This window comes from Leopardus geoffroyi, chromosome E1 (assembly GCF_018350155.1).
Source record: "Leopardus geoffroyi isolate Oge1 chromosome E1, O.geoffroyi_Oge1_pat1.0, whole genome shotgun sequence".
NCBI lineage: Eukaryota > Metazoa > Chordata > Mammalia > Carnivora > Felidae > Leopardus > Leopardus geoffroyi.
In genome coordinates this window covers 27,435,558-27,459,398 of record NC_059330.1, presented here as the reverse complement: position 1 = coordinate 27,459,398, position 23,841 = coordinate 27,435,558, and the positions used below count along the sequence as shown (strand labels likewise).

Below are 23,841 nucleotides of genomic sequence, written 5' to 3'. Positions count from 1 at the left end.
AGGTACCAAAGTCCAACAATCAAAATGTGGTGAGTTCTGCAGCCTCATTCCCTAGTTTCTTCCCTTAAAGAAGAAAAAAATCCATCTATTTTACCTTCCTTCCTAAGAATTGACTCAAAGACGCAGCTTTTAAAATTTTCGCTTAAGAGGGAAGAAGACAGTAATAGATGATTACTTTTTGGACCTAGCTGTCATCCTTTTTTTTTTTTTTCTGTGACAGCCTACTGTTTCTCTTTTTAGACACAAGGACCCTCTCTTGATTCTGCTTCAGCTTGCTTTCTACTTACCCCCTCTCATTACTTCCAGCTTGCCCTGTAGTGCTTGGACAAGATGCATATTTCAGCAAGCCACTTTTTCTTTCCTTGCTTTTCCTTTAGATGGCTGTGAATTCCTATGAAAAGAGGGAGAGGAGCAGAATGAACAGCAAAGTCTCATGCCTGCTGTTTAGGCTCCCCGGGGTTTCTCTAGTACCAAGCAGCCTGAGATATTGCTTATGGGGTCAATTTTTCTTTTGTCTTTTTAAGTTCAGAACTATGGTATGCAGTGAATGTGTGTGCATGGGTATGTGTTTGTATGTGACATGTTCACATTGAGTACAGACTATAAATGCTTATTCCTCAGAAGGAGCTTTGAACAAGTTCTGGAATTCAGATTTGAAGCTGAGCATAACCAGAAACCCCTGTGTACAAACTTTTTTTTTTTTTTCTTCCCCTCTCGTTTCCTACAGAAGAGAAGTGAGAGAAGAAAATTCTACTCTGGGGAAATGCATAATTTAGAAGCTGTCTGCATGTATAAGAAAACAGACTCTGTGGCTGCTCTATAAACCCAGACTGGCAGCCAGGGCTCGTTGTTTCCTTTTCTTCCTTCAGTGTTTGTATAAGACTGATGGGACCCACGCTCCTAGTGCTCCCCACTGGGCAGCTAAGGCTGTGGACTTCAGAAGCTGGCCTGGGGAAAGCCTTGAGCTCATTTCCCTGCTTGCCTTTCCTATTTTCTACCCTGACCTACCACCCCTTTCTTTCCTGGAGATAACTGCCCTTCCTGTGAGTGAAACAGAGGTATTGGAAAGTTCAAGGGTATTTCAGGAAACCCTAGGCAGGGTACTTGTCTCTTTCTACCACCTGTAACACCTCAACACCCAACACCATTGGTCTACCATGGGTTTTTGTTTTGACCAGACTCACCTTACCTGCTATCAAAAGATGTCCATGGTGAGAAGGAGGGGCTCTGGGTCCAAGGGGTCATGATCTTCCTTCCTCATCTCCTATTATGGCCAGGCCTAACTCTGAGGTAAAGCTAGGGAAACTAATTCTCACTTCCAAATTCTTCCAAGTATTTCTGTACTGTTCAGTTTACCCTGATTTCACATCTTTAAAAATAGTGGTGGGGAGACCAAGCAGGGAAAACACTATACCTGGGCCCCTGTAAGTCTGAATCCCTTCAATAGTTGGACACCTCATGTGTAATTGGTCATCCTGAATGTGGAGCCACTGTTGTCCTTCAGCCTAATGCTGGCCCATGCTGTTGGTCATTCAGGAAGATATACAGAGTCCTAGAGGTATAGTGAGGGTATAGTGGCTCTCAGTGACTGCTGTGGTGGGAAAGATATCAGGGAGGAGGGCAGCATCCCTTTGGAAGATTTGGTTAGTGAGGTTTAGAGGAAAAAGAGGACTATGATTTGCAACTTTCTCTAAACATCCAGATGGATCCCAGACACAACCCAGAAGATCTGATTTTATTTGTCTTCCTCCCCCGGCTCTCTAAATAATTTTATCTTCAAAGCATGATGCAGGCATTAATTAACACTGTGGCTCTTCTGGGAGGTAGGCAAGTGGGAACACCACCCCTGTTAGTGAAGCCCAAGGAATAGGCAGGTTCAGAAGCTTTAGGTGGGGGAGCCAGAGAAGCAGGGTATGTATTGAGGTTTTGCCCTCAGACCTTTACTTGGACATAGCCTGGAAGCCACCCACTTTCTCAGTGTCCTTGGTTCCTAGTAGAATAAAATTGCTGAGGCAATGGCAGAAGAGATGTTTGGCACTGTGGGATGACTAATGGGAACTTTGAGGGTTGAGGAGAGATTCTGGTAAAATTCACTGTCATTGTGAATTTTAGATGCAGGGGTCTGATTGTGCCATTTGTTTCATTCATTTCCTTGCTTGCTTTTCAAACAAACAAAAAAAGTACTAAGCATCTATTTCTGGGCAAGGTATGGCAAAAGAGCTTGCTAACCATAAGGGACCCTGCTGGTTGGGAACTTGATCCTTTGTATCCCATGCTTGATCCATAAAGCAAAGGGTGGGATGGAGCATGGTGGTTTCTGCTGGTAGTGGTTTCAAGTGTTGGAAGACTCCAGGTATCTGTGGAAATGGAAGAGACATATATCTGTGACTGTTGATGTAGTGACTTTGTAGAGGCTGAACTTTGCCTTTTCCTTTAGCCATATATCTTGGTTGGCTCAGAAGAGGAGGCCCTTAGGAGTCTTCTCCCTGGGGCTACAGGTGGTGCATCCTTAAGCCTGGCCTCTTATAGGGTCCCCTAAGAATGGTGATCATGCCCATTTCTGAATGTTGGTGGAGGGTAGGTGGAGTGGCTGTTGAGTACCCTGAGTTGATACTGAACCTCCAACTCTAGAAAAGCAGCAACACTGGGATCTCCAGTAGTTTCTTTCTCATTCATTGGGCATCTTGGCAATGATGACAAGAGATAGAGAAGAGGTCATTTTTTCCTATAAATGTTGCCCTCTCTCTTGGGTGGCAGTTGGACTCTACTTGCTTTGCAGGAAGCCCTGTTCCATCAGTTAATGATATTCCCCTTATCTTGGCACTGCAGGCTGCTGAGAACCAGCCCTAGACCTCTGCTCGAGGGTCCTTCCTCTGAAGACATCACCAGTGTGTGGAGCGTGCCCCACACCCACCCCCTGCCAAACCACGGCCTTTACCTGTGTCTTCCGGTGTTTCCCGTGCGACCCATCCTGTGGGAGTGCCTCGTGGGCCACTCCAGAGTTCACTCCACGCTCTACGGCGCCAATGGTGAAGATGACAAGATCCAAGACTTTCCAGGCATATTTGCCTTCCTGCCACCGGACCTACAGCTGCATTCACTGCAGAGCCCACTTGGCCAATCATGATGAACTCATTTCCAAGGTACATGTTCCCTGCAGGCCTTGCTTGCCCACCCCGGGTGTTGGGGGGCATTTCTGGCTCATAAGGTTGCACAGGTTTATAAACTCTCCCAAAGAGCCCGAGATATTTGTGGGTTTTTTGTTTTGTTTTGTTTTGTTTTGTTTTGTTTTGTTTTGTGTCTTGTTTTTACAGGTTCCCTTCCTGGCTGTCTCACTCAACTGAGAAATAACTCTGAGTTGGAGGGAGAGTGTACTAGTTTAGTATGTAATTTTGGAAATTAAATGTCATCCCTGTTGGTGGCTGGGGGAGCTGGTGGCTCACAGGCCAGAGGGGAAAGGGGCTGAAGAGTGATTGGAGCCTTTTGCTAGGCTGGCTTAACTCAGGTTGGCAGGTGAATGCCATGTAGAGGGCTGCATGCCTGGAAAGTGAGCTCTAAGAAAGGTGGTAGGGGCAGGATATCTTAGAGGAGGCACTTCTTAGCTGACATGAGAAAGGATATTGCCTGCTAAGCCCCCTGGGAAGGTTACAAGATGACTGAGTTACTAAAATGGGTGTCCTTTGGGGAGGACTAAAAGTGGCTTGGTAAAGAGCTGACCCTGTCCTGTGGGGATCTTTAGGGCTTCTACATGAGATAATATGGTGTGACACTTGATCAAAATTAGAAGAAATAATGGAACCCTATTTTCCTGGAAAAGCATTAGCAACTGCTTCCTAAAGTTGGGGCAGGGAGATTATTAATAAATCAATAAACATCCCAGTTGTTCAATCCAGGAACTGGCTCCTTCAGGCAGCATTCCCCTCCTGGCCCTAAATTCCCATGAGAGGAGAAATGGGTTTTACTAGGCTGCACAAAAAGGATAAAGATCATGGGGACCTTTTCCCTCTAAAAACCATCCTTCCTCAGAACCTGGACTTCATGCCATTAAATAAAAAAACAAGCCAGCCTGTAATCATACCCAGACTAAATTAAAAAAAAAAAAAAAAAAAAAGTCCTCTTGATCTGTTTACAAGAACTTCTAGAAAAGGTGGCATCACCTTTCCCTGGCTCTGGCTCGATAGCCCAGCCAGAGAGAAGGCTGGGAGATGAAGGGTCAGTAGTTCTAGAACAGTCCCTAGACTGTTGTTCTAGAACAACCATGTGTGGTTGTGGGGCTTCTCAAATCAGGACTAAGAATGGAAGTCCTCCTTCTAGGCCTATTCCAAGATCTAGGGTTACTACAGAGTTTGAATCCTGGAGCCCTCAGAGTCTTGACCTCTGGCCCACTTTTACTTCTCTAGGTTTCTGCTAATTACTTTCCTTTATGCCATTTATGTTCCAGCCAGCCTGTAGCTACCTTCTCTGTCAATAGACTCATCTTGTCTCAGATTCAGCTTGAATCTTTTGGGAACCCCTCAAGTCTGGAATTTTGGATGTGGGGAGGCTGTGTCAGTGAGGAAAGAGAGAATCAGTCCTCTTTGCTTTGGAAGGGGGCCTACAAGCTTGGAGGGAAAATGTGAGCTGTCCTATTTCTGGAAATCTCCAGGGAAAAATGGAAGTCAAGACATCCTTTTAATACCACGAGAAAGTGCTATGTATCATAAGAAATTGAGGTAACAATAAAATGTATTTTAGCACCTTCTATGTATTAAAAACTGCTACTTGACACTTTGTAAATGTTACCTCACTTAACCCTCATAAGAAGACTTTAAGGTAGGCTATAGTAATCAGTTTATGGATGGAGAAGTTGAGACTCATACAGGCTGTCCAAGAATGCAAAATTGGAGGCTTAAAGGAGAGAGAGCAATTACTTTGAGTGTGTTCAAGAAGGATTTCTGGAAGGGGTGGTATTTGAGCTGGGTCTTGTGAGATGTACAGAAAGGAACGTGTGGAGATGGTAGTGGCCTTCCACACTGATGTTTGGAGCCTGGTATTCAGGGCCTTGGACAATCTGGCCTTTTGAGTTTGATTTCTTGCCAGTTCGTTGCTTTATTTTCCAACCACTTGGAACTAAGCAACATCCCTGAATATGCAGATGGGGGTATTTCAGTCCTCTGTGCCTCAGCCAACAGCATCCCTTCTTCCTCACCTCTTTCCTCTCTCCCAGGAACTTTTATACATTCTCCTTCATCTGGGACCATATCTACTAGTTTGGTGTCTGTGGGTTAGAACCTGACCCATGGCAAGAGCTCAGTAAATGAACAGATAAACAGATGGGTGGAGCCTGAGCCTTGGGAGAAGACCAGTGATGAGCAAAAAATGTCTTTGTTGGCCTCATGGCCTCCTTCCTGCCCCTTCTGGGGCAGAAAGGCTCATTCACAAGTCCAGGCCAAAGTCAGCACAGGCTTCAGTTTCACTGGCCACAACCGGTGCACACATGGGGTGCATTAGAGCTTGATGATTTAAAAAGTTGGGTTAAATGCCTGGCTGTGGGGAGAGGGTGAGGGAACTGTGGCTGGCACGGCACAAAGATTCCTTTATTTCATTCCGCAGCCACCCCCAGCATTAAATAATCTATAGATTCTTATGCAGGTCCACTTAACGGAAAGATCACTGCCCCAGCCCCCTCCTTGGAAAATGGGCCTTTCTTTTCATTTTGTTTCTCTCTTCCATTTAATAAAGTTCAGGGAGAGAATGTTTCTCCTGTTCTCCCCTCTTGACATAATCTCCTATGCGGTTTCAGAATCTGCCCAGTGGGAGTTAGGAGCTGGGAAGCAGATAACTGGAGCAGCAGTGTAATTAAATGATACTTTGTACTTGTAATAGAGCCTTTCATCTGCAAGCCTGACATTCCGTTGTTTGGTTTTAAAAAAAAAAAAAAAAAAGTGAGTCTGACTTCCTTATGGAGAAGTGAACACAAAGGTCCAGAGAACTAAAGCCGGGAGTATGTGGCTGGTAGAGAACTGGGAACAGAGTCAGGACTTTGGGCTCCCGTGGAAATGTGTAGTTGCAAAGTTTTGAACAATTAGGATCTATACTGAGGTGGTGGAAAGAATTCTGCACCAGGCTTTCCACCGTCCTGGCTTGCTGTAAATCCCCAGAGGCCTCATTGCCTGGAATCAACTGTCCAACCTCTGAGTCTCAGTTTCTCACTAATTTTTTTTTTTTACATCTATTTATTTTTGAGAGACAGAGACAGCATGGACAGGGGAGGGGCAGAGAAAGAGGGAGACACAGAATCCGAAGCAGGCTCCACGCTCTGAGCTGTCAGCACAGAGCCCGACGCAGGGCTCTAACCCACGAACCGTGAGATCACGACCTGAGCCGAAGTCAGATGCTTAACCGACTGAGCCACTCAGGCGCCCCTCAGTTTCTCGCTAATAAAAGGAATGAAGTAATATTTGCTGTGTGTAATGCCCAGTAGCTAGCACTTCCTGTGTGCTTACTATGTGCCATCTCCATAACAGTCCTGGAAAGTAGATATAACCATATTTGAAGGTTCGGTGAGGAGGTTTACCTCATTGGGTTGTTACAAGGCTGGATGAGATCATGGGTGTGGGGGTGGTTGGCAAATCACAAAGCTCCTATGCAAATACATAGTGTAGTCCCTTTGCTTCTCTTGCTCCAAAGCGGGATTGGGGGTGACGGAGGGGATTGTTCTTGCCGGATACCAAGCAAATTTAGTCTAGCTAAGGTAGTGTCACTTTAGAACCTGGAGCCCAGGAGTTTGATTTAAGAGGAAAAGGCCATAGAAGAGGACGACAGTAAAGTTTGTGTGTGTCTGCACAAAGGTAACAGCATTGCTCTGTAGGATGGGGGTGGGGTGCTCTTTGAATTGATGACAGAACTATCTAGGGAATGTGCTGAGACATCCTACATTTTCTTAGGGGGTGTTGTGGTCTAAATGCTGGAGTGTTTGCATGCAGAGGTATTTTTGGTTGGCATGAGGAATTGCTCACATTGTTTTTTCTCACTTCACGGTGCAAGCCCCATTATAAAAATATACTGTGGTTATCAAATAATAATAGTTTCAGTTGGAACAGCTAGTTGCCCCAAGCGGGAACAATCGAATGCTCATTGCAGTGGAAACTAGCTATTATGGAAGCCTGGATCTTCACAAATTTTTTTCCTGAAAATTTTCTGTCTGAGATCCTTCCTTTGTTTCTCTCCTGCCGACCTATCACTGTTTGATGGCATCGTGGAGCAGGATATTTGGGAATGGTGAGTTGGATTAACCTCTCACAAACTCACTTTGGGGATGATGGCTTCATTCCAAGACCCAGTTTGCTCTGGTCCTTGGAGGGAAGCTGTTGTAGGAGGCTGCAGAGTGGGTGTCCAGTGCAGGGGGAAGGTAGAAAGCTGTTTATTGCTATGTCCAATCTTCAGGTCAGATTATCTTCTGGTGGCAAATACAGAACTCCTAGAATTGCAGATCATCAAGCCCAGCCTCTCTTCATGAGGAAACAGGCTGTGGGCAGCTTAGTGACTGGCCTGAGGTTCCACAGCCTCAGAACCACACATCTGTATTTCGTGCTCCCTCAGCTGTGCTCTGTGTGAAGAGCTCTGGCTGTTTTCAAGTGCTGGGCCTTCTTGTGAGGCTGGGAGGTTTTAGGAGGCCAGTTCTTTTTGTTCCCTGTAGGGTTCCATTTGCCTTACAGCAGTAGCATTTTGGTTTTCCTTGCCTGCTTAGATGTAAGGTACAGCATTGCTTTGAGAAAAGTGGTGGGGAGGAGGGTGTTCTGAGGCCATGTATTGGTCTAGTGGCTACTGAGAGGCCCCCTTTGCCCGCCGTGGCTTCTGAACCTCTGCTTCTGAGCACTAGTGTTCAACACCAGTGATTCTCAAAAAGGCTAGTACCCATAACACAGTGGCTTATAGGTAGTGGACATAGAGGGGTGCTGATGTGGAAGTCTAGAGATCTGTTCTATCCTTTTCATTCTACTCGTCAGGGATGTGTTTCTCTTCATTTACACCACCCACCAGCTTGTCTTTAATGTATAATAAATATCCTGGAAAGTTCGATGTTAAAAATAAATATAAGAATAGAATTTCTAAAAATCCACTCATTTCTTTTTCTCTCAGTGTCTTGAAAATGTTATAGTGAGGGGCACCTGGGTGGCTCAGTCGGTTAAGCATCCGACTTCGGCTCAGGTCATGATCTCGCGGTTCGTGAGTTCGAATCCCGCGTCAGGCTCTGTGCTGACAGCTCAGAGCCTGGAGCCTGTTTCAGATTCTGTGTCTCCCTCTCTCTCTGATCCTCCCCCATTCATGCTGTCTCTCCCTGTCTCAAAAATAAATAAACATTAAAAAAAAAAATTAAAAAAAAAAAAGAAAATGTTATAATGAGCTTTGGATTGTATTTAGTAGTGTTAATGACAGCTGTGTCACAGCAAGCAGTATAATTCATAAAGAATATATACGATACGATGTGGCTCTTGAAGATAATTCTGAGCTTTCCTAACTAGCAAAATGTATGTTGAATTCCAATTTTATTAATTGAAAGGTTTTTGGTGTCCAATGGATATGTGACAACGATTCTTAAAAAAACTGTAATGCAGTAAAATTAGTATTTCTATTCTAGCGGGAGGGGAAAACTAGATTATATGTAAACCTATAGATGTCTGTAGCATAAAAAGTGAAATTTTTGTTTCTGAAATAACGTGACCTATGATTGTACCAGAGTTGCCGATGGGCTTTAAGAAAAAAGATGTCAGTAACAACCATGTTGGTAGGACCCATACCATAGTGGGTACCTTTGCTTCTTTTGCAGTGTTTGTTGGTTTCCTAAACAGCATTTCTGAGGTACAGCAAAGGCAGAAGTGATAAATTATGGAAGAGTTCCAACATAAACTGATAAGCCCCGTTTAAAAACACATTCAAGGGGCGCCTGGGTGGCGCAGTCGGTTGGGCGTCCGACTTCAGCCAGGTCGCGATCTCGCGGTCCGTGGGTTCGGGCCCCGCGTCGGGCTCTGGGCTGGTGGCTCGGAGCCTGGAGCCTGTTTCCGATTCTGTGTCTCCCTCTCTCTCTGCCCCTCCCCCGTTCATGCTCTGTCTCTCTCTGTCCCAGAAATGAATAAACGTTAAAAAAAAAAAATAAATAAATAAAAACACATTCAATCAATTTAGCTTTTGTAAAACCTTAAATCACTGACTTCTTTTTCCCAACTACCTGACCTTTGAAAGCCCTAATCTTCTGATGAAGTGATAGTTCTGGAGGAGTGCAAAAGGGCTGTCTGTTGATCACTTGGGAAGGGGTGACAGATCTTATACAGAAAACCTCCAAACAAAGGGATATGGTTAGATTACAGTGTTCCTTGGTGAAAAGAAACCATTTGAAGCGTGTAAGGAGTAGTATATTATGGTATCTTTTCTCCATTGGGACAGAGAATGAATCACTTCAGAGTAGGATAAGTCATAAATTATTGCTAGGTTAAATTGTATAGCATGATTGTTCGAACATAGAACCACCTTCACTGGATCTCAGAGGCCACTGGGAGGTGGGGGTGGAGGGCAGTGGGGGCTGTGCCTGTACATGCAGTTTTGTCTCATGGGCACTGTTCTGTAATTGCACATGTACTAAATATGTACTCTGTGTAGCACTCTAGTAGATATTATAATATTACCCTCAAGGATTTTATCCTCAAGGAACTTGGACTCTAGCTGGGAGATAATAGGTTCATAAGTCATCCCTTCTTGAAATTTGTGTTTCACCTTGTGTTTATCTTAGGGCACTTATCACAGTGTAACGGCACATATCTCCATTAGCTTGTGAAATGCTTGAGGAGATAATTGTGATACCATCTTTGTTTCTCCAGCACTCTGCACAGCTCCTAAAGACTGGTAGATTTTCAGTGAATATATGAACAAATGACAATATTATTCCAAAATAGAGACAGACATAAGAGGGTCTTAATTTGGAGCTCATGGACTGGCTTCAGGGAATCTCTGAAACTGTATGTTCAATTCTATGTGCATATCTGTTTTTCAAGAGAGGGTTCCGTAGCTTTCTGCGGGCTCTCAAAAGATGTTGATCAAAAAAACCCAAAAAAGACACCATTAAAATCCATCTGTCTAGGAATTGAAGTTCTGGGAAGACTTGGTAGAAGAAGTGACTTTGAGGTGTGCCTTGAAGCAAGAACCTGGACATGCGGAAATGGATGGGGAGGGACCAGTAAAAAGAGCAGCGTGAACAAAGAAGTGCAGGCAGGAAGCATGAGGGAGCAGCCATTCCTATAGGTTAGATGTTGAGGAGCTGTGTGAAAACAGGTCGAAGGAGTTGAAGCCAGACTGTTGGGAGAATAGAAGTCCTGGCTTTATACTGCTGGCAGTTGGGTGCCACTGAAACTTTTGAGCAAGTAATGACACAGCCAGAAAGAGCTTTGCTTTGAGATGGCAAATGTTGTCACAGTGTGGTAGGTGAACTACTAAAGAAGAGACCAGAGATGGAGGAACCAGTGTGTATGCATTGCAGTGATCTACAGGTGTTTGGGGCACATGGAAGTTATTCAGTGAAGTTTTGTTGAGCATTGCTTGGGAAAGAAATATAAGCATTCTAAGGTTTAAAATATTCTATCACTTGTAGTCATGAACAAGAGGAATTGAGTTTAAGAGGTCATACTCTGGTTGGGAGACAGACCTGTCCCATAGTCATACCTGCTCCCTGTGAAAATTAATGATCTAGGCACGAGTAGAATTGCTCACCAATTTATTGTAGAGGAGCTGCTAGCGACCAAGTCTGGTGAATCATCTGTGGATTTTTTTTTTTTTTTTTTTTGCTACAGACTGCAGGCAGCTGGAGCATGAATCTGCTCAACTGTGATCCTTTCTATGTGGTTGCTTTAAATACCAAAAGGAAATGTTGACTTGAGCTATGAGGCGTACCCTGAAAATTAACTCTGTGGTTTGCAAATGCCTGTAAGGTTCCAATCATAAGATTGGTTTGTACATTAGTGTTTTGGCATTCAATAAGGAGGCTGATGATTGCAAGCTTGTGTACTTAAGATCCAAAGAAACTCTTTTCAATAGGGTGTCTTTCCTGAGAAACAAGAAGTAGGTACAGGACCCCTGCCCTGTGTTTTTATTTGAGCATTGGCACTCCCTCTGTCTCTGGAATAGTAAAGCTGCACCAATGCTGGTTTGGCTGTTTTTTTTGGGGGGGCCTGACCAGAATCCACTGTCATATGCTGATTGTTCAGTTCAAGAATATTTTTTATATTTCAAACAACTTGCCAGGCTCTGGGCTGGGTGCTAGGGATAGAGAGATGAAGCCAACATGATTCCTGTACTTAGAGTGTTATCTTTGAGGTACTTGGGAGTGTAAGGCTCACTGTGGGGGGCAAGAGAGTGTTACAGATGAGGTTGTGTTGGTAACCTAAAAAAAAAAAAAAGAGGATGAAAAATCTACATTGTTGCTTTACTACTATTTATTGAACATCTACTGTGTGCTAGGGGGCCCTTTAGACATTTTCCTTATTACTCCATCACTTACCTTACCACCTCCCCTCAAGGTGGGAATTAAGTGACTTTTCTAAGGTCGTAGGTTACCAAGAAGCTGTGTGGGATACAGGTCTAGATAGGTCTATGCCTTCTTTACCATAGCTTGACAGTCATGACCTAAGTGGCTCCTTTTGGCATCAACTGTCTTCTGGTCTCTCGTTAATATTGGTGGTAAATCCTACCCTGTATTCCCTCCTATCATTTGCCTTGTCTGAAAAGTCCTTCTTCCTTTCTCTCTATTCACTCTCTACCCATTTCTGAAGACTGGTTTAAGTATTTTCTAGGTTGTCTTGCTGGACTGTAGGAGTCCCTCCCTCCACTGAACGCCTATAGAAGTTCACAGTCTGGTTGTTCATTTGGTAGTTACTAATGACTGTCTTGTAATAATATGGTCTGTGTTATTGTGGTTATGGGCACTTTTTACATATAATTGTCTTGCTTCCTAATAAGATTCTAAATGACCTGGAGTCATAGACTCTCAGAACATTAGAGCTAGAGGGGCCTTTGAACCTAGATGTTCCCCTTCAGCTCCTCATTTTACAGGTTAGGAAACCAAAGACCAGAGAAACTGAGTGCCTCTTGACTTTGTACTTTGCCACCTCCTCTCTGCCATACCACCTACTGCCTTACATATAACTCGTGCTTGTAGATGCTGGAGGCAGGTCTAGGGGAGAGGGCTGATGGCTAAAACAGAAGCATCAAGGTGTATGATCTTGGGCAAGACTGTGCTCTGTAGCTTTCCTTTTTCTTCATCCATCCAAATGAGGCATTAGATTAGACTGTCATTAAAGTGTTCCATCTCTCCCTTTTTCTGATTCTAGTACATCATTATCAGAAGATAATGCAAGGCAACATAACTTAGTGGTTAACAATGCAATCTCTGAGCCAGACTACCTGGGTTCAAACCCTGACTTCTTTCTTCACTTAGTGGTTATGCAAGTTGAATAACCTCTCTGTGTCTTAATATCCTCATTGGGAAAATGGGATTACTATTAATATTAGATACCTGTAAGGTTTTTGTGGAAATGAAGTGAGGTGATCAATATAAGGCACTTCTCAGAGTGCCTGACATAATAGTAAATGCTCCAAAAAGGCTGATACTTGCTATCTATGAATACTCATTAAGCAAAACCAAAGTAGCAAACATGCCCAGATCCTGGCACCCCTAATAGTCCTGGTAAACAGTTCCTTCCTTTTGTCTGAGTCTCAGCTATTACTCCTTTAGCTATACAATTACCAGTGGTCTTCTGAGACCTCTATAAACATTGAATCTCTTGCTCCTTATAATTCCAAAGGGACTAGCAGGTTTCTGGAGGTGATTAAATAACAGTGGCAGCCTCTGCTCTTGGACAGGTGGGGTTGGGCTTACCTGCAAACAGCTGTCAAGCCTCTCCAAAATTTAAATGGAAAAATCTGCCCCTGACCCCTTCCCATCTAAGCTGTCAGATGGCGAGTTTTCCTCTGACCCACACGTCAACCAGTTACAGAGACCTTAGACTACTGTGACAACAGCAACCCAGGCAACCTGGGTGTTGGAGCCATAGCTGAGAATTGCTAGTCAGTCTGGTTCACCCTGGGATGCTTCATGGGGGGGGGGGGGGGGGGGAATGTGGAGAGGTTCTTTTGAAAGAAGCTATTTTCATTATCTTTAAAAAAACAAACCCCAAAAGAATCTGATACCTTTGTTTGCAAAGCACTCAGCCAGCTCCTGAAGGGAGGGTTTGACCCGGTGACCCAGAGCATTGTCTCTGAGGTCAGGGCTGCCTAACCCGGGGAGCTTTAGCTCTCCGCTTCCCTCCCCTCCCCTCCCCTCCCTTGCTTATTGCTAGTGGCTGGAGTGTGACTCAGGGAAGGAGGGGGGAGGAGAGGAAGAGAGGAGGAGATGGCTCCACCAGCTGCTGCTAAAAACAACAACATCTAATCAGTCCATGAACTCCCTCCCCTCCCAGACCAGTGATGAGAGAGGCTGAGCAGGTGGCGCTGGCTCTCCCCTCCCTTCTGCCTCCAACACCTTTGGTCCTTTGAAGGGACAACTTATATTGTCGGAAGGAAAATGATCTAACTTTGGGGGCCCAGGAAACTCCTTTTCCTCCCTGTTAGGGCTGGTCCCAACAACAGCATTTGCTTTAACTCTCCAACAGATACCGGAGGGGACAGAAAAGTTTTTCCTTGCCCAAACAAAAGATCCCAGAATGAAACCTCCTGCACTGAACCCTACCATTTGTTCCACATTTAGTGACTCCTCTCACATGTTAGGTATTGGGAATATAGTGGCAAACAGATGTATGCTTTGCCCTCAGCCACCTTGTGCCCAGGACCCTTTGGTCACTGGAAAGCCCATTATCCTCAGAAGCAGCTGATGGCAGTAGAAGGGATCCCCATCTGTACCTGGTACCCAGGGCTGTCTGGGGCAGCCAAGAAACCAACATTTCCATATTGCTTTCCATCCAATTTGCCTAATTTCCATGAGATGCCCAACTGTGCAGAACTTTTTTCTTCACCGTCCCTGTCCTCTGCTGCAATGTCAGCCTAGGCTCTCCCAGACTGGTAAAACTGCCAGCTAGGCTCTTGCAGCTCGAGGTGGCCGGAGAATTAGACCCACTGTTCTCTGATGTGGCTTTGGAGGAATGTCTGTTCTCAGGAACAGGCCTCTAACCATTGGGTGCTGGTTGCTTTGTTTACTTCTGAAAGCTGCACAATTTTACCCTCAGTCCCTCCCCTCTTGATGCAGAATGTTCTAAATGACAGGTAGGGCTCTGAGGAGCCCTTTAAAGACCCCTCTTCCCACCTCCCCCTCGCCCAGACAAATTCACCCAGGAAACCAAAGGAGAGAGGAAGTTGGAGAAACCAGACTTATTGGAGCTCCTTAAGTTCCAAGTCCCCATATTTCTTGATCCTGGCTTCAGCAGGAGAGAGAAAAAGCAAAGTGTATCTGTGGGGGAGGAAAGGTCCTCCCTGTCTGTCTCCTTCTGTGTAAAAACAACAGGCCAGTCTGCCCTGGGCACTGTGGGGGCAGGTACTGGGTAAACACACAGGGAAGGAAAGCCGATAAGATAAGGGCTGACAAATCTAGGTCACCAGGCTGCTGCCAGGCACCTGTATGACTGGTCACCTTGAAACTGACAGGGGGGAGGATGGACACAGACAGGCTGACCTCCCATGCCTTTGTTTATTTATTTAAAAAACATTTCCTAAGCACCATTATATGTTAGGCCATGTGCTAGGTGTTTCAGGCCCCTCTGTGTCTCAGTCAGGCAAAATCTCCTGAATCCCAGGCCTGTAACCAGTGCTAAAAAAAGAAATGACATCATGCAAAAGCCACTTGGTCCACTACCTTCCAGGGTGGGGGCAACCAGTCTCTTGGTAGAAGGGAGGGGCCTCTTTGGAGTCTTCATTCCCTCTTCCTGCAGCTAAATGGTTGGCAAAATTTTCTGCAAAGGCCGGATAGTAAATTTTTAGGTGCTGCTGGCCATATGGTCTCAACCATCCAACTCTGCAGCCATAGAGAATACATAAACAAACGAGCATAGCCGTGTTCCAGTTAAATACTTCTGAAACAGGTAAGAAGCTCAGTTTGGCCCTTGCACATTTGCTGATTCCTAGGCTACAAGATGGGAACCAGTTGTGAAATGCATGTTGGAGAAATATGTTTATGTGATTTCAGGAGGAATCTAAAGCCAACACAGTGGTTACATTTGCTATAGATAGTGTAGGAGCTGACGCTCTGTGTTCATTGACTGGTTCCGTTTGACACTGTGGTGTCAACTGCATAGGCCAAACTTCAGCCCAGCCATCTAGCACCCACAGGTTCCCACCAAAGGTTACAAGCTGACCAAGCCAGACAGAGCACATATTTTCACACAACGTCATCACTGTAATAGGAACACAATGTGGGGCCCTGCAGACAGAGTCAGTGGCGTCACTTTCAAGTCCTGAATGAAGGGTCAAGCCACCTCTGTTCTAGGCCTGGCTCTACCACTAACTCTTCAGTGTGGCATTGAGTAAGTCGCATAACCTCTCTGACCACTCAGCACATATTGAATATGAGGCACTGGGAAAACTGCAATGGACACATGAAAATGTTTGCCCTTAAGTAGCTCGTGATCTAGTGGGGAAGACCAACAGGTAAATTATTATAAGATGTAGTGAAATACAGGCTTTGGGGAGTGGTTATTCAGGATGCTCTAGGGGCAAAGAGCAGGATGAGTTTTTTCTAAGTGAACAGGAAAAGTCGGTGGAGGGGGCAGGTCCATTCTGAGCAGAGGCAGAGAAATCCTCTAGAGGAGATCAAGCCTAAGGAATCACAGGAAGAGATGGAGAGGGTGAGAGAGGGAAGCAGGAGGTCAGGAGGTGTGGATTGCACAAGGCTCAGAAGGCCCAGCTAAGGAATTTAGATTCAGTTTTGTATGTGTAGGGAGCCATTGAAAGCGCTTTTAAAGCAAGGGAATGATAGCATTTGATTGAGATTGGACTAGAATATTATAATATAGCCTAGTTCATAAAGTCAACTCCTCCAGCTTCTATAAACTGTATATCCATGAGCTCTGTGTGAACAGGAATGTTGATATTGTATAAAGTTAATAAACCCTGATAATTAAGCCAGTGCTGTAATTCACAGCCAGGCTCATTTCCTCCTTGTGATGCCTTCAAGTTAATCAGAAGCCAGATAAATCATTGGCAGACACCAAACCTTCATAACTCTGAGAAGAGGGCCTTTCAAAGTTCCCTGGTTTGCTGGGCCAGGTACTCCCTTTAGCTCGACTTTCTTGTATGGCTTCTTGAAGCTCACTGAGTCATTATAAGGTGGCAATTGCACCCCCACATTTATGAGTTTTTCTATTATGTTATAGTGAGAACTGAGTTTCAGAATTCACGTGGCTTTTGGTGTAGTCATGGGGTTTGGGACAGGGCAAAGTGAAGGGGAGAAATAGATGGCTTCTGTACTTTCCAGTGTTTTAGCATATGCCTGAATGTAGTTGAAACTGGCCTTAGAAAATGGGGATTCTGAGCAGAGATCCCCAAATCTGACAGCACATCAGAATAACCTGGGATAAAAAGACTGATCTTCAGGACCTACTTCCAGAAATTCCTATTCTGTAGGTCTGAATGTGACTGGGAATGAAGGCCCTGCCTAAGGGAAGGAAACAAGTCACCTAGGATACAGGACTTGAAAAGCATTCACTCTTGGGGCTGTACAAAGGCAGCAACTTAGAGCAAGGGCCTCCTTAAAGATGCTAGGTGCTGGCTTCCTGGCTTGCCTCACCCTAGTCCCAGCCTTCTCCTTGTGTTGAAGGTAGCCAGGGCATGCTGGCCCCAGTGTTCACTGTCTACCTTCTAACACTTTCCACTCCCTGAAGGCACAATTGGTGGTTTTGACTAACATTTGTTTGAAAAAGAAGAGAACTCTTTGGAGATCTTCCTCTAATAATGATGACAGTAGTTATCATTTTACTGAGTGTTAACTAAATACCAGTGCAGTGCTGGTATTTACATCTTTTGTCTCACATCTTTTGTCTCATACCGACCCAGAGAGAGATGTACTACCATTGTTACCATTTTGGGATGAAGAAAGTGAGGCTTAGACAAATTGAATTGATCAAGGGGACCCAGTTAGGAAAGGGTGGAACCAAAATTGGAATTCAGGCATGACTCCCAGTTCATACCCTTCAGTGCTCCACCACACTGTTTCTTGCTCTAAATTAGCAGAGAAACGCAGCCCAGCCTACTCTCTTGGTGCTTCCCAGGCTGTCTGCCTGGCTCAGAAATCTCCAGGTAAACCCCTATTCCTGGGGTCTTGAACTTGAACCAAACATGACACCCTATGGAACATAATACCCTATGGTCTCTGTTGTTTTTTTTCCCTTTTTTTAATGTTTATTTATTTTTGAGAGAGAGAGAGAGAGCACGAGCGCACACACAGGTGGGGGAGGGGCAGAGAGAGAGAGAGAGAGATGTGGGGGAGACACAGAATCTGAAGCAGGCTCGAGGTTCTGAGCTGTCAGCACAGAGCTCGATGTAGGACTCAAACTCATGAACCATGAGATCATGACCTGAGCCAAAGTCGGCTGCTTAACTGACTGAGCCACCCAGGTGCCCCTCTGGATTTTTTAAAATAGAGTTTTTTGACCCATAGAGCCATGGCAAGCAGGGGAAGGGATGAAGGAAGAGCACAGGTGATTCTCAGCAGGAGAAGAAGTTATTATTTCTTAAGCTATTTACTAATTAGCTCCTTTTGCTCCTGAAACCAAAAAGAAGAACTCAAGAGTCAGCACGGCTCAGAAGCCCTAATTAATTTGTGGTCCAACTGGGTCAGGGAGAGTGACCCTGTGCAGTGGCTTTTTTCTTTTCAGGGACATGTGTGCCCCAGCTCACCAGGGCAGAGTTCCATAGCACTGAGGGGAGGGATTCCACCCCCCACCCCCCACCCCTGGGAGTTAGATCTCCTGTGAAGCACATGTCTGCCTATTCAGTCCCTTCCTCCCTGACCCTCTGGCTGGGCTCCTGCTGGTGTTAAGTTGCCCCAAATACTCAGTCTCTTATTTCACATCGCCAGGCAAAGATCCCACAGCCAAGGTGCCCTTTCGGCTTAGCTTTCCCATTGGCTGCTCACTGACAGATAAGCTCCTAAGAGGAGGCAAGGGGGAGGGAGGAGAGGTGGGTAACACCTGGAGCAGACCCCTTTGTCCTTTTGTCATTCTGCACAAAGCATGGGTGCTGCAGCTCCCTGCTATTGTGTTTGATGGGGCAGGCCCTGGGTGGTGGCTAGCTGCCTAGCTTTCATCTTTTATTGGTACAACTGTACATATGCTTAGGCTTTACGTAAGGGTGGAAATTGGAGGCTGAAAGTTTTTAAGTGTCAAGAGACAAGGAAACTCTGTATTCAGTGTGTGGGCTGGAAGAATGCAGGAGCTTCTGAGCCAGGCTCCGTTTCTGCATAATCTGCTATGGCCATGGCCTGCAGACTCCCTGTCCAGACCTTGCAGAGATGTTTCATTCCTTGGGCTGGGTGGAACTGAGACGTGAGTACTGCTCCTAGTCAGGAGGGGGATGAAGCCAGCGGACAAAATGTTCCTGTGCCTGGACGACCAGCCACAGCACAGCCTGGGTCCCTGGGAATTGAGATGAAACCTTTCCTCTTTCTTTAGCCAACCCATATCTTGAGTAACAGATGAGTTACTGCCAGACGAACTGGTTTTAATTTACCTTTTTGAAGAGATAGATGCACTTAAAATAAAAATGAGCAGGAAGTTTGCACAGTTAGCATTGCCAGTCTCACCGCTGTCGGGAGTGAACATGTGCTCCTGGACTTCCACAACTTCTCTCTTCTCTGTCACTTGCAACCAGAGCAAATCCGTGGAACCTGGTTATAGGGATTGTTATGTTATGTGGAGTTGATCTATCAGTCAGGAAATTTCCTCAAGAAGAGGTCCTCAACTAGGGCCTTCAAATACAACCCTGTAGGTAGGTGCCAGCATGACAGAACCCAAGAACTGGGCATCTATGTATAAGTTGGTCTTGAGTATCCAGAGACTATTTAAGAATGTGTACAGAAAGGTAGCAATTAAATGTTTGTCTTGGAATAAGCCTGGCCTCTGCATTCTCCCAGGAGCCCTCGCCTAGGGAAGATGATTAAAAATAGATCTGAGTAGCACTTCCTGCCTGGCAGATGGCTGATAGCAAATGCTAGGGCTTGCAGCTAGCTGACCTTTCCTTTCTGAAATCTGCTCTGTGTTTCCATGATGCTAATTGAGTCCCTCTCTAGACCTAAGCAAAGAGCTGGCTGCAAAAAAAAAAAAAAAAAAAAAACAAAAAAAAAACCCAACAAGGTTTGCTGTCCTGGCTGGGCTCAGTTCATGGAGCAACTTGAAAGTGCTGGAATTCGCATGGAAACACCCACTCTGTGGTCCAACTGGCTGGTCCTTGTTTAAAAACTAACAAGTTCTGCTTTCAAATTTGCTGCCCAATGCTGTTAAGGATCCCACACCCTCTCCACCCCCATCAATAAGAAAAAATTAGTGGAAAGGGGAGTGGTAAGAATGTCCTATGTTAGATGTGTACACAATAGACAATGCTTACACTCACTTCAAAACAAAGTAGATGCCCAAAAGAGAGGCAGGGACTTCTTGAGATCTGGCTTTCAGGAGTGGTTCTATCCCACTCAGCTATCTTTCCTCACTTATAAAACACTGATAATACTTGAGACAATGCCCTTAGGTGGTATCAAACTATGGAAGACACAAGATATGATTGCAAACATCTAGGGACCACTGCTGGCTTCTCAAGGAGTTATTACCCTCTCCTAGGAAGGGGATGGGGATATATGTACATGGGTTGTGCTGAGACTGTGCTAAGTGCTTATGTTTCTTCAAATCTTACTTCCTCTCCAAGGAATGCCCCTGCTAAATCTCCCCCCCCCCCCCCCCCCCCCCCCGCCAAATGATCTCATCTTCTTCAGTTCCATTCATGTTCTCAAAAACTCCTTTAATGTCCATAATGTGTCACAAGGATACACATTGTTTTATACATATTTTGCGTATTTTAGTCCTGTTTTCTAGTTAGCTAGATTATAAGCACCTTCAGGGCAGAGCTAGCTTGCTACATTCTTCTTTGTGCCCAGCCAGGTCTGGGGCACAGCTGCTCATTAAATATTTGTTGATTTATAATTATGGAGGCACAGTATTCCTCATTAGGATCATATCACAAGATTCTAAGCCATACCCTTACTATTGGACATTTAGATTTCCCCCCAGTTTTTATTTTATTTTATTTTTTAATGTTTTTATTTATTTTTGAGAGAGAGAGACACAGCACGAGCAGGGAAGAGGCAGAGAGAGAGAGAGATGCAGAATTTGAAGCAGGCTCCAAGCTCCAAGCTGTCAGCACAGAGCCCAGTGCAGGGCTCGAACTCACAGACTGTGAGATCATGACCTGAGCCAAAGTCAGATGCTTAACTGACTGAGCTAACCAGGTGCCCCTAGATTTCCCCCCAGTTTTTAAATCATAGACTACATTCATGCGACACAAAACTGTTTTGCCCAGGAGATGATTTTCCAATGCCTGATATCTCACAATGTGTCTGGGGCTTTGGTTCTGGCCAGGGAAGAAGGTTGAGCACCAGAGTATGTGAAAAGGTTTTAAGTTTCTATGTCTTGAGGATGAGAGTCCTAAAATAGGAATTGTCAGATAAGATAGGCCAGCTGATGAACAGAAAAGACTTTTTATGCAGATAAACAGGAAGTTTAAAAACATGAGAGAAGAGGTCTAACTCTGAGTCAGAAATGCTCATTTAATGTGTGAGGCGTTTACTCTCTTGAGAAAGTGGATTCACACAATGTTCACCCTTGAAAGAGACCTTACTCAACCCCCTCATTTCACAGATGATGCAACTCCCAGTTCAGAGGATCAGGGATCTGCCCAAGGACATCATGCAGTTGGAGGCAGATGATCTAGCCTTGCCTGACAGGGGCATGAGTGTGTAGGATGGTTGTTGTGACCCAGTGTCGTGTTCTGTTTCTAGAAGGAATACCTAGAATCACCAGTGCCCGGCATTAACACTTTGGCCAGCACCCTATCCTCATTTATATGCTCTTGTCTCTTTTGTAAGAGCCCTTTGGCTGTGATTTCTTCAAGCCCACCATGATTGTCTCTTCCTTTGTAACTATTTCTTATAACTCTACTCGTAAACCTAGTCCGTGTGTGTGTGTGTGTACATAGGGATTAAATGTAGATGCATGCTACTGTGCTCACTGGAGGAAAGCCTGACGTTGGACAGAGTTCCTGCCACAGTGGGAAGAACACGTTAGTCAGTCTACTTTATAGTGTATGCAACCTGAAGTCCAATTGTTTAAAGCCTTGTGCTATGATTAGCATTTCCAGGAGAGCAAAGTGTTGAAGGTATTTAGAGAACAACTAGGATGGAATGAAAAATGAGGTTTAGAAGATAGTGGAAAACTTGGTGAGGGTTAAAACCACACCACATACAGAAATTTGAAGGAACTGGTAGAAGGAAGGGTACTGCCATTTATAGAAAGCCTGTTCTGTGCCAGGGGTTTCACTGTCTGTGAGGTGGGTATTGTTCTGCCATTTGGCAGATGAGGAACTTGAGACCAGAGAGGTGAACATATCCAAGAGCACATGGTAAAGAACGTGCCAGAACTGGGAATTGAATCTAGTTCATACAACTATATAATTCTTCCATTATACCAGGCTACGAAGCTGGGAGAAGTTCAGCCCATACAAAGAAACCTTGATGCAAGCAAGATTATGGCTTTAAAGATATCACTCCAAGTGTTATTTGGCACCAGAAGATAAAAAGATGGAGCATTCTGGGAACTCTCAGGAGATAAGAGTTCAACTCATATGAGGAATTAGGGACAGGCAGAGTGACTGGCAGTAGAATGGGCTTCCTGGGGAGGTAAAGAGTTCCCTATCCCTGGACGAGGTTTGATAGAAACGTGGGTGACAGCCATGCATCAGATGAGTGGCTGACCTTTGGAGATCCTTCATATCCCAATGGTCTATGAAATTAAAACTGGATACGGTCATGTGTATATTTTGTTTTGTTTTGAGATCTTTTGCTATACCAAAACTGCAATCCACTGTAGAAGATTCCTATAGAATGCTATTAGTTAAGTCTTTCTTTCTCTTTCTTTTTTTTAGCTAACTCCCCAAGCATTTTTCTGGGTTCTCTGCTCTTTCCTTGTTGTGAAGTCCAGGTGCCAAAGAAAGGATTTTAATGGGCCTCTTTGCTTTTAATTATTTGTTCTCACAGCTTATGAAATGAGAATCATTCACTCAGTAGTGAGTGCGGAAGGCTGTTTTCATGTTGGGTTGCAAAGAACATTCCTTTGGTGGTCTTCAGTCAGCCTTAAGCATTGTAGATCTACACATTTAATTTTACCTATGTACTGAAGAATGGCCAAGTTGTGGTGAAGCAGTTCATCTGGCACAACTCACAGGAAGCTAATTGGTAGACCAGAATTCTGATTTGTTCATTTACAGTGGAACAGATAATCCTGAAAGCTCAGACTATGTGTTATCTTCCTTGAAGGTAAACCCACTTGAGCGAGAGAATTAGATTTAGGCAGTTGCTAAGTAAATATGGAATCAGAGCAGAGGAAGTTGAATAGCCTAAGAGATTTTCATCAATTTTGACAACTTGATCCATCCTTCTTCATCAAAGAGACAGATTTTCCAGGTGAACACACTCTAGAAAAATCTTGGGACTTGGAATCAAAAGCTGTAGATTTATGTTCTGACCTTGACTTACAAGCTATGTGAAACTGGGAAAGTCACTTGAACAGCCCTGGGTTTCAGTTTCCTCTGCTATTTTACAGATTGAATTAGTTAATGTGTGTGAAAGTGCTTTGTGCATTCTGATGTCAGTATTAGTCTAATTCTGTTAGGCCCCTTTCTTTTAGTGAGTCACCTGGACAACACCCTTGTTATCCCATCTTCATTCTCCCTTAGACTTTGGAACCAGACTCCCTGGTCTCTGTTATCTATTTGTTGTTTGACCATGGACTTAATTTTCTCATCTGTAAAATGGGGACAACAATTGTACCTACTTCATCAGATCAGTAGCAGATTAATTTACTTGGTTTATGTAAAACACTTTGAATCTTGCCTGGCATATGGTAAGCACTATATACATAGTAAGCACTGTATACAACTGTACTGTTATTATTTCACAATTTCCAATTGCATGAGCCTGCTTAATTTCTTCTATAAACTCTCCAATTTCACTACAGTGATTGCTTGTTAGAAAAGGTTTTTAGAGCACCCCCACCATAGTGTGTGGCTTCAGTTTCTGAAGCCTTTTCTGGTCTTTTTGCCTGGATTGGTTGCAGGGGAAGACTTACCTTGAGAGTCTGAGATTTTACCCACTGACATCAGATATCTTTTGTAGTGTGAGGACATTTCATTTTCTGGTGTCTAGTTGGCTTTGGAAACAGAAGTGTAGATTGAAACATAAATCCAAAAATTGGTATTTGTCCTTCCTAGGTATATTAACTTGCATTATCATCTTCTTCTTTTTTAATGTTTATTTATTTTTGAGAGATGGAGACAGAGCATGAGCAGGGAAGGGGCAGAGAGAGACACACAGAATCCGAAGCAGGCTTCAGGCTCCGAGCTGTCAGCACAGAGCCCAACGCGGGGCTCAAACTGACAAACCACGAGATCATGACCTGAGCCAAAGTCGGATGCTCAACCGACTGAGCCACCCAGGCACCCCCAACTTGCATTATCTTCTTAATTTTAGCAGTTCATAGTGAATTATTTTCAGAGACCTGATGGTTTTGAGAG

At 44.5% G+C, this 23,841-nt stretch overlaps 1 protein-coding gene across 3 annotated transcripts in view; it reads left to right on the top strand.

Annotated features, from left to right (window-relative positions):
- Positions 1-23,841, top strand: part of YPEL2 (yippee like 2) — a 104,227-nt gene that overhangs the window by 19,025 nt on the left and 61,361 nt on the right. For all 3 annotated transcript variants that reach the window (XM_045490664.1, XM_045490662.1, XM_045490663.1), the window contains one exon: positions 2,830-3,143. In XM_045490664.1, coding sequence (XP_045346620.1) covers positions 3,027-3,143 — 117 coding nt within the window. In that variant the 5' untranslated portion in view covers positions 2,830-3,026. The remainder of the gene's footprint in view (positions 1-2,829; positions 3,144-23,841) is intronic.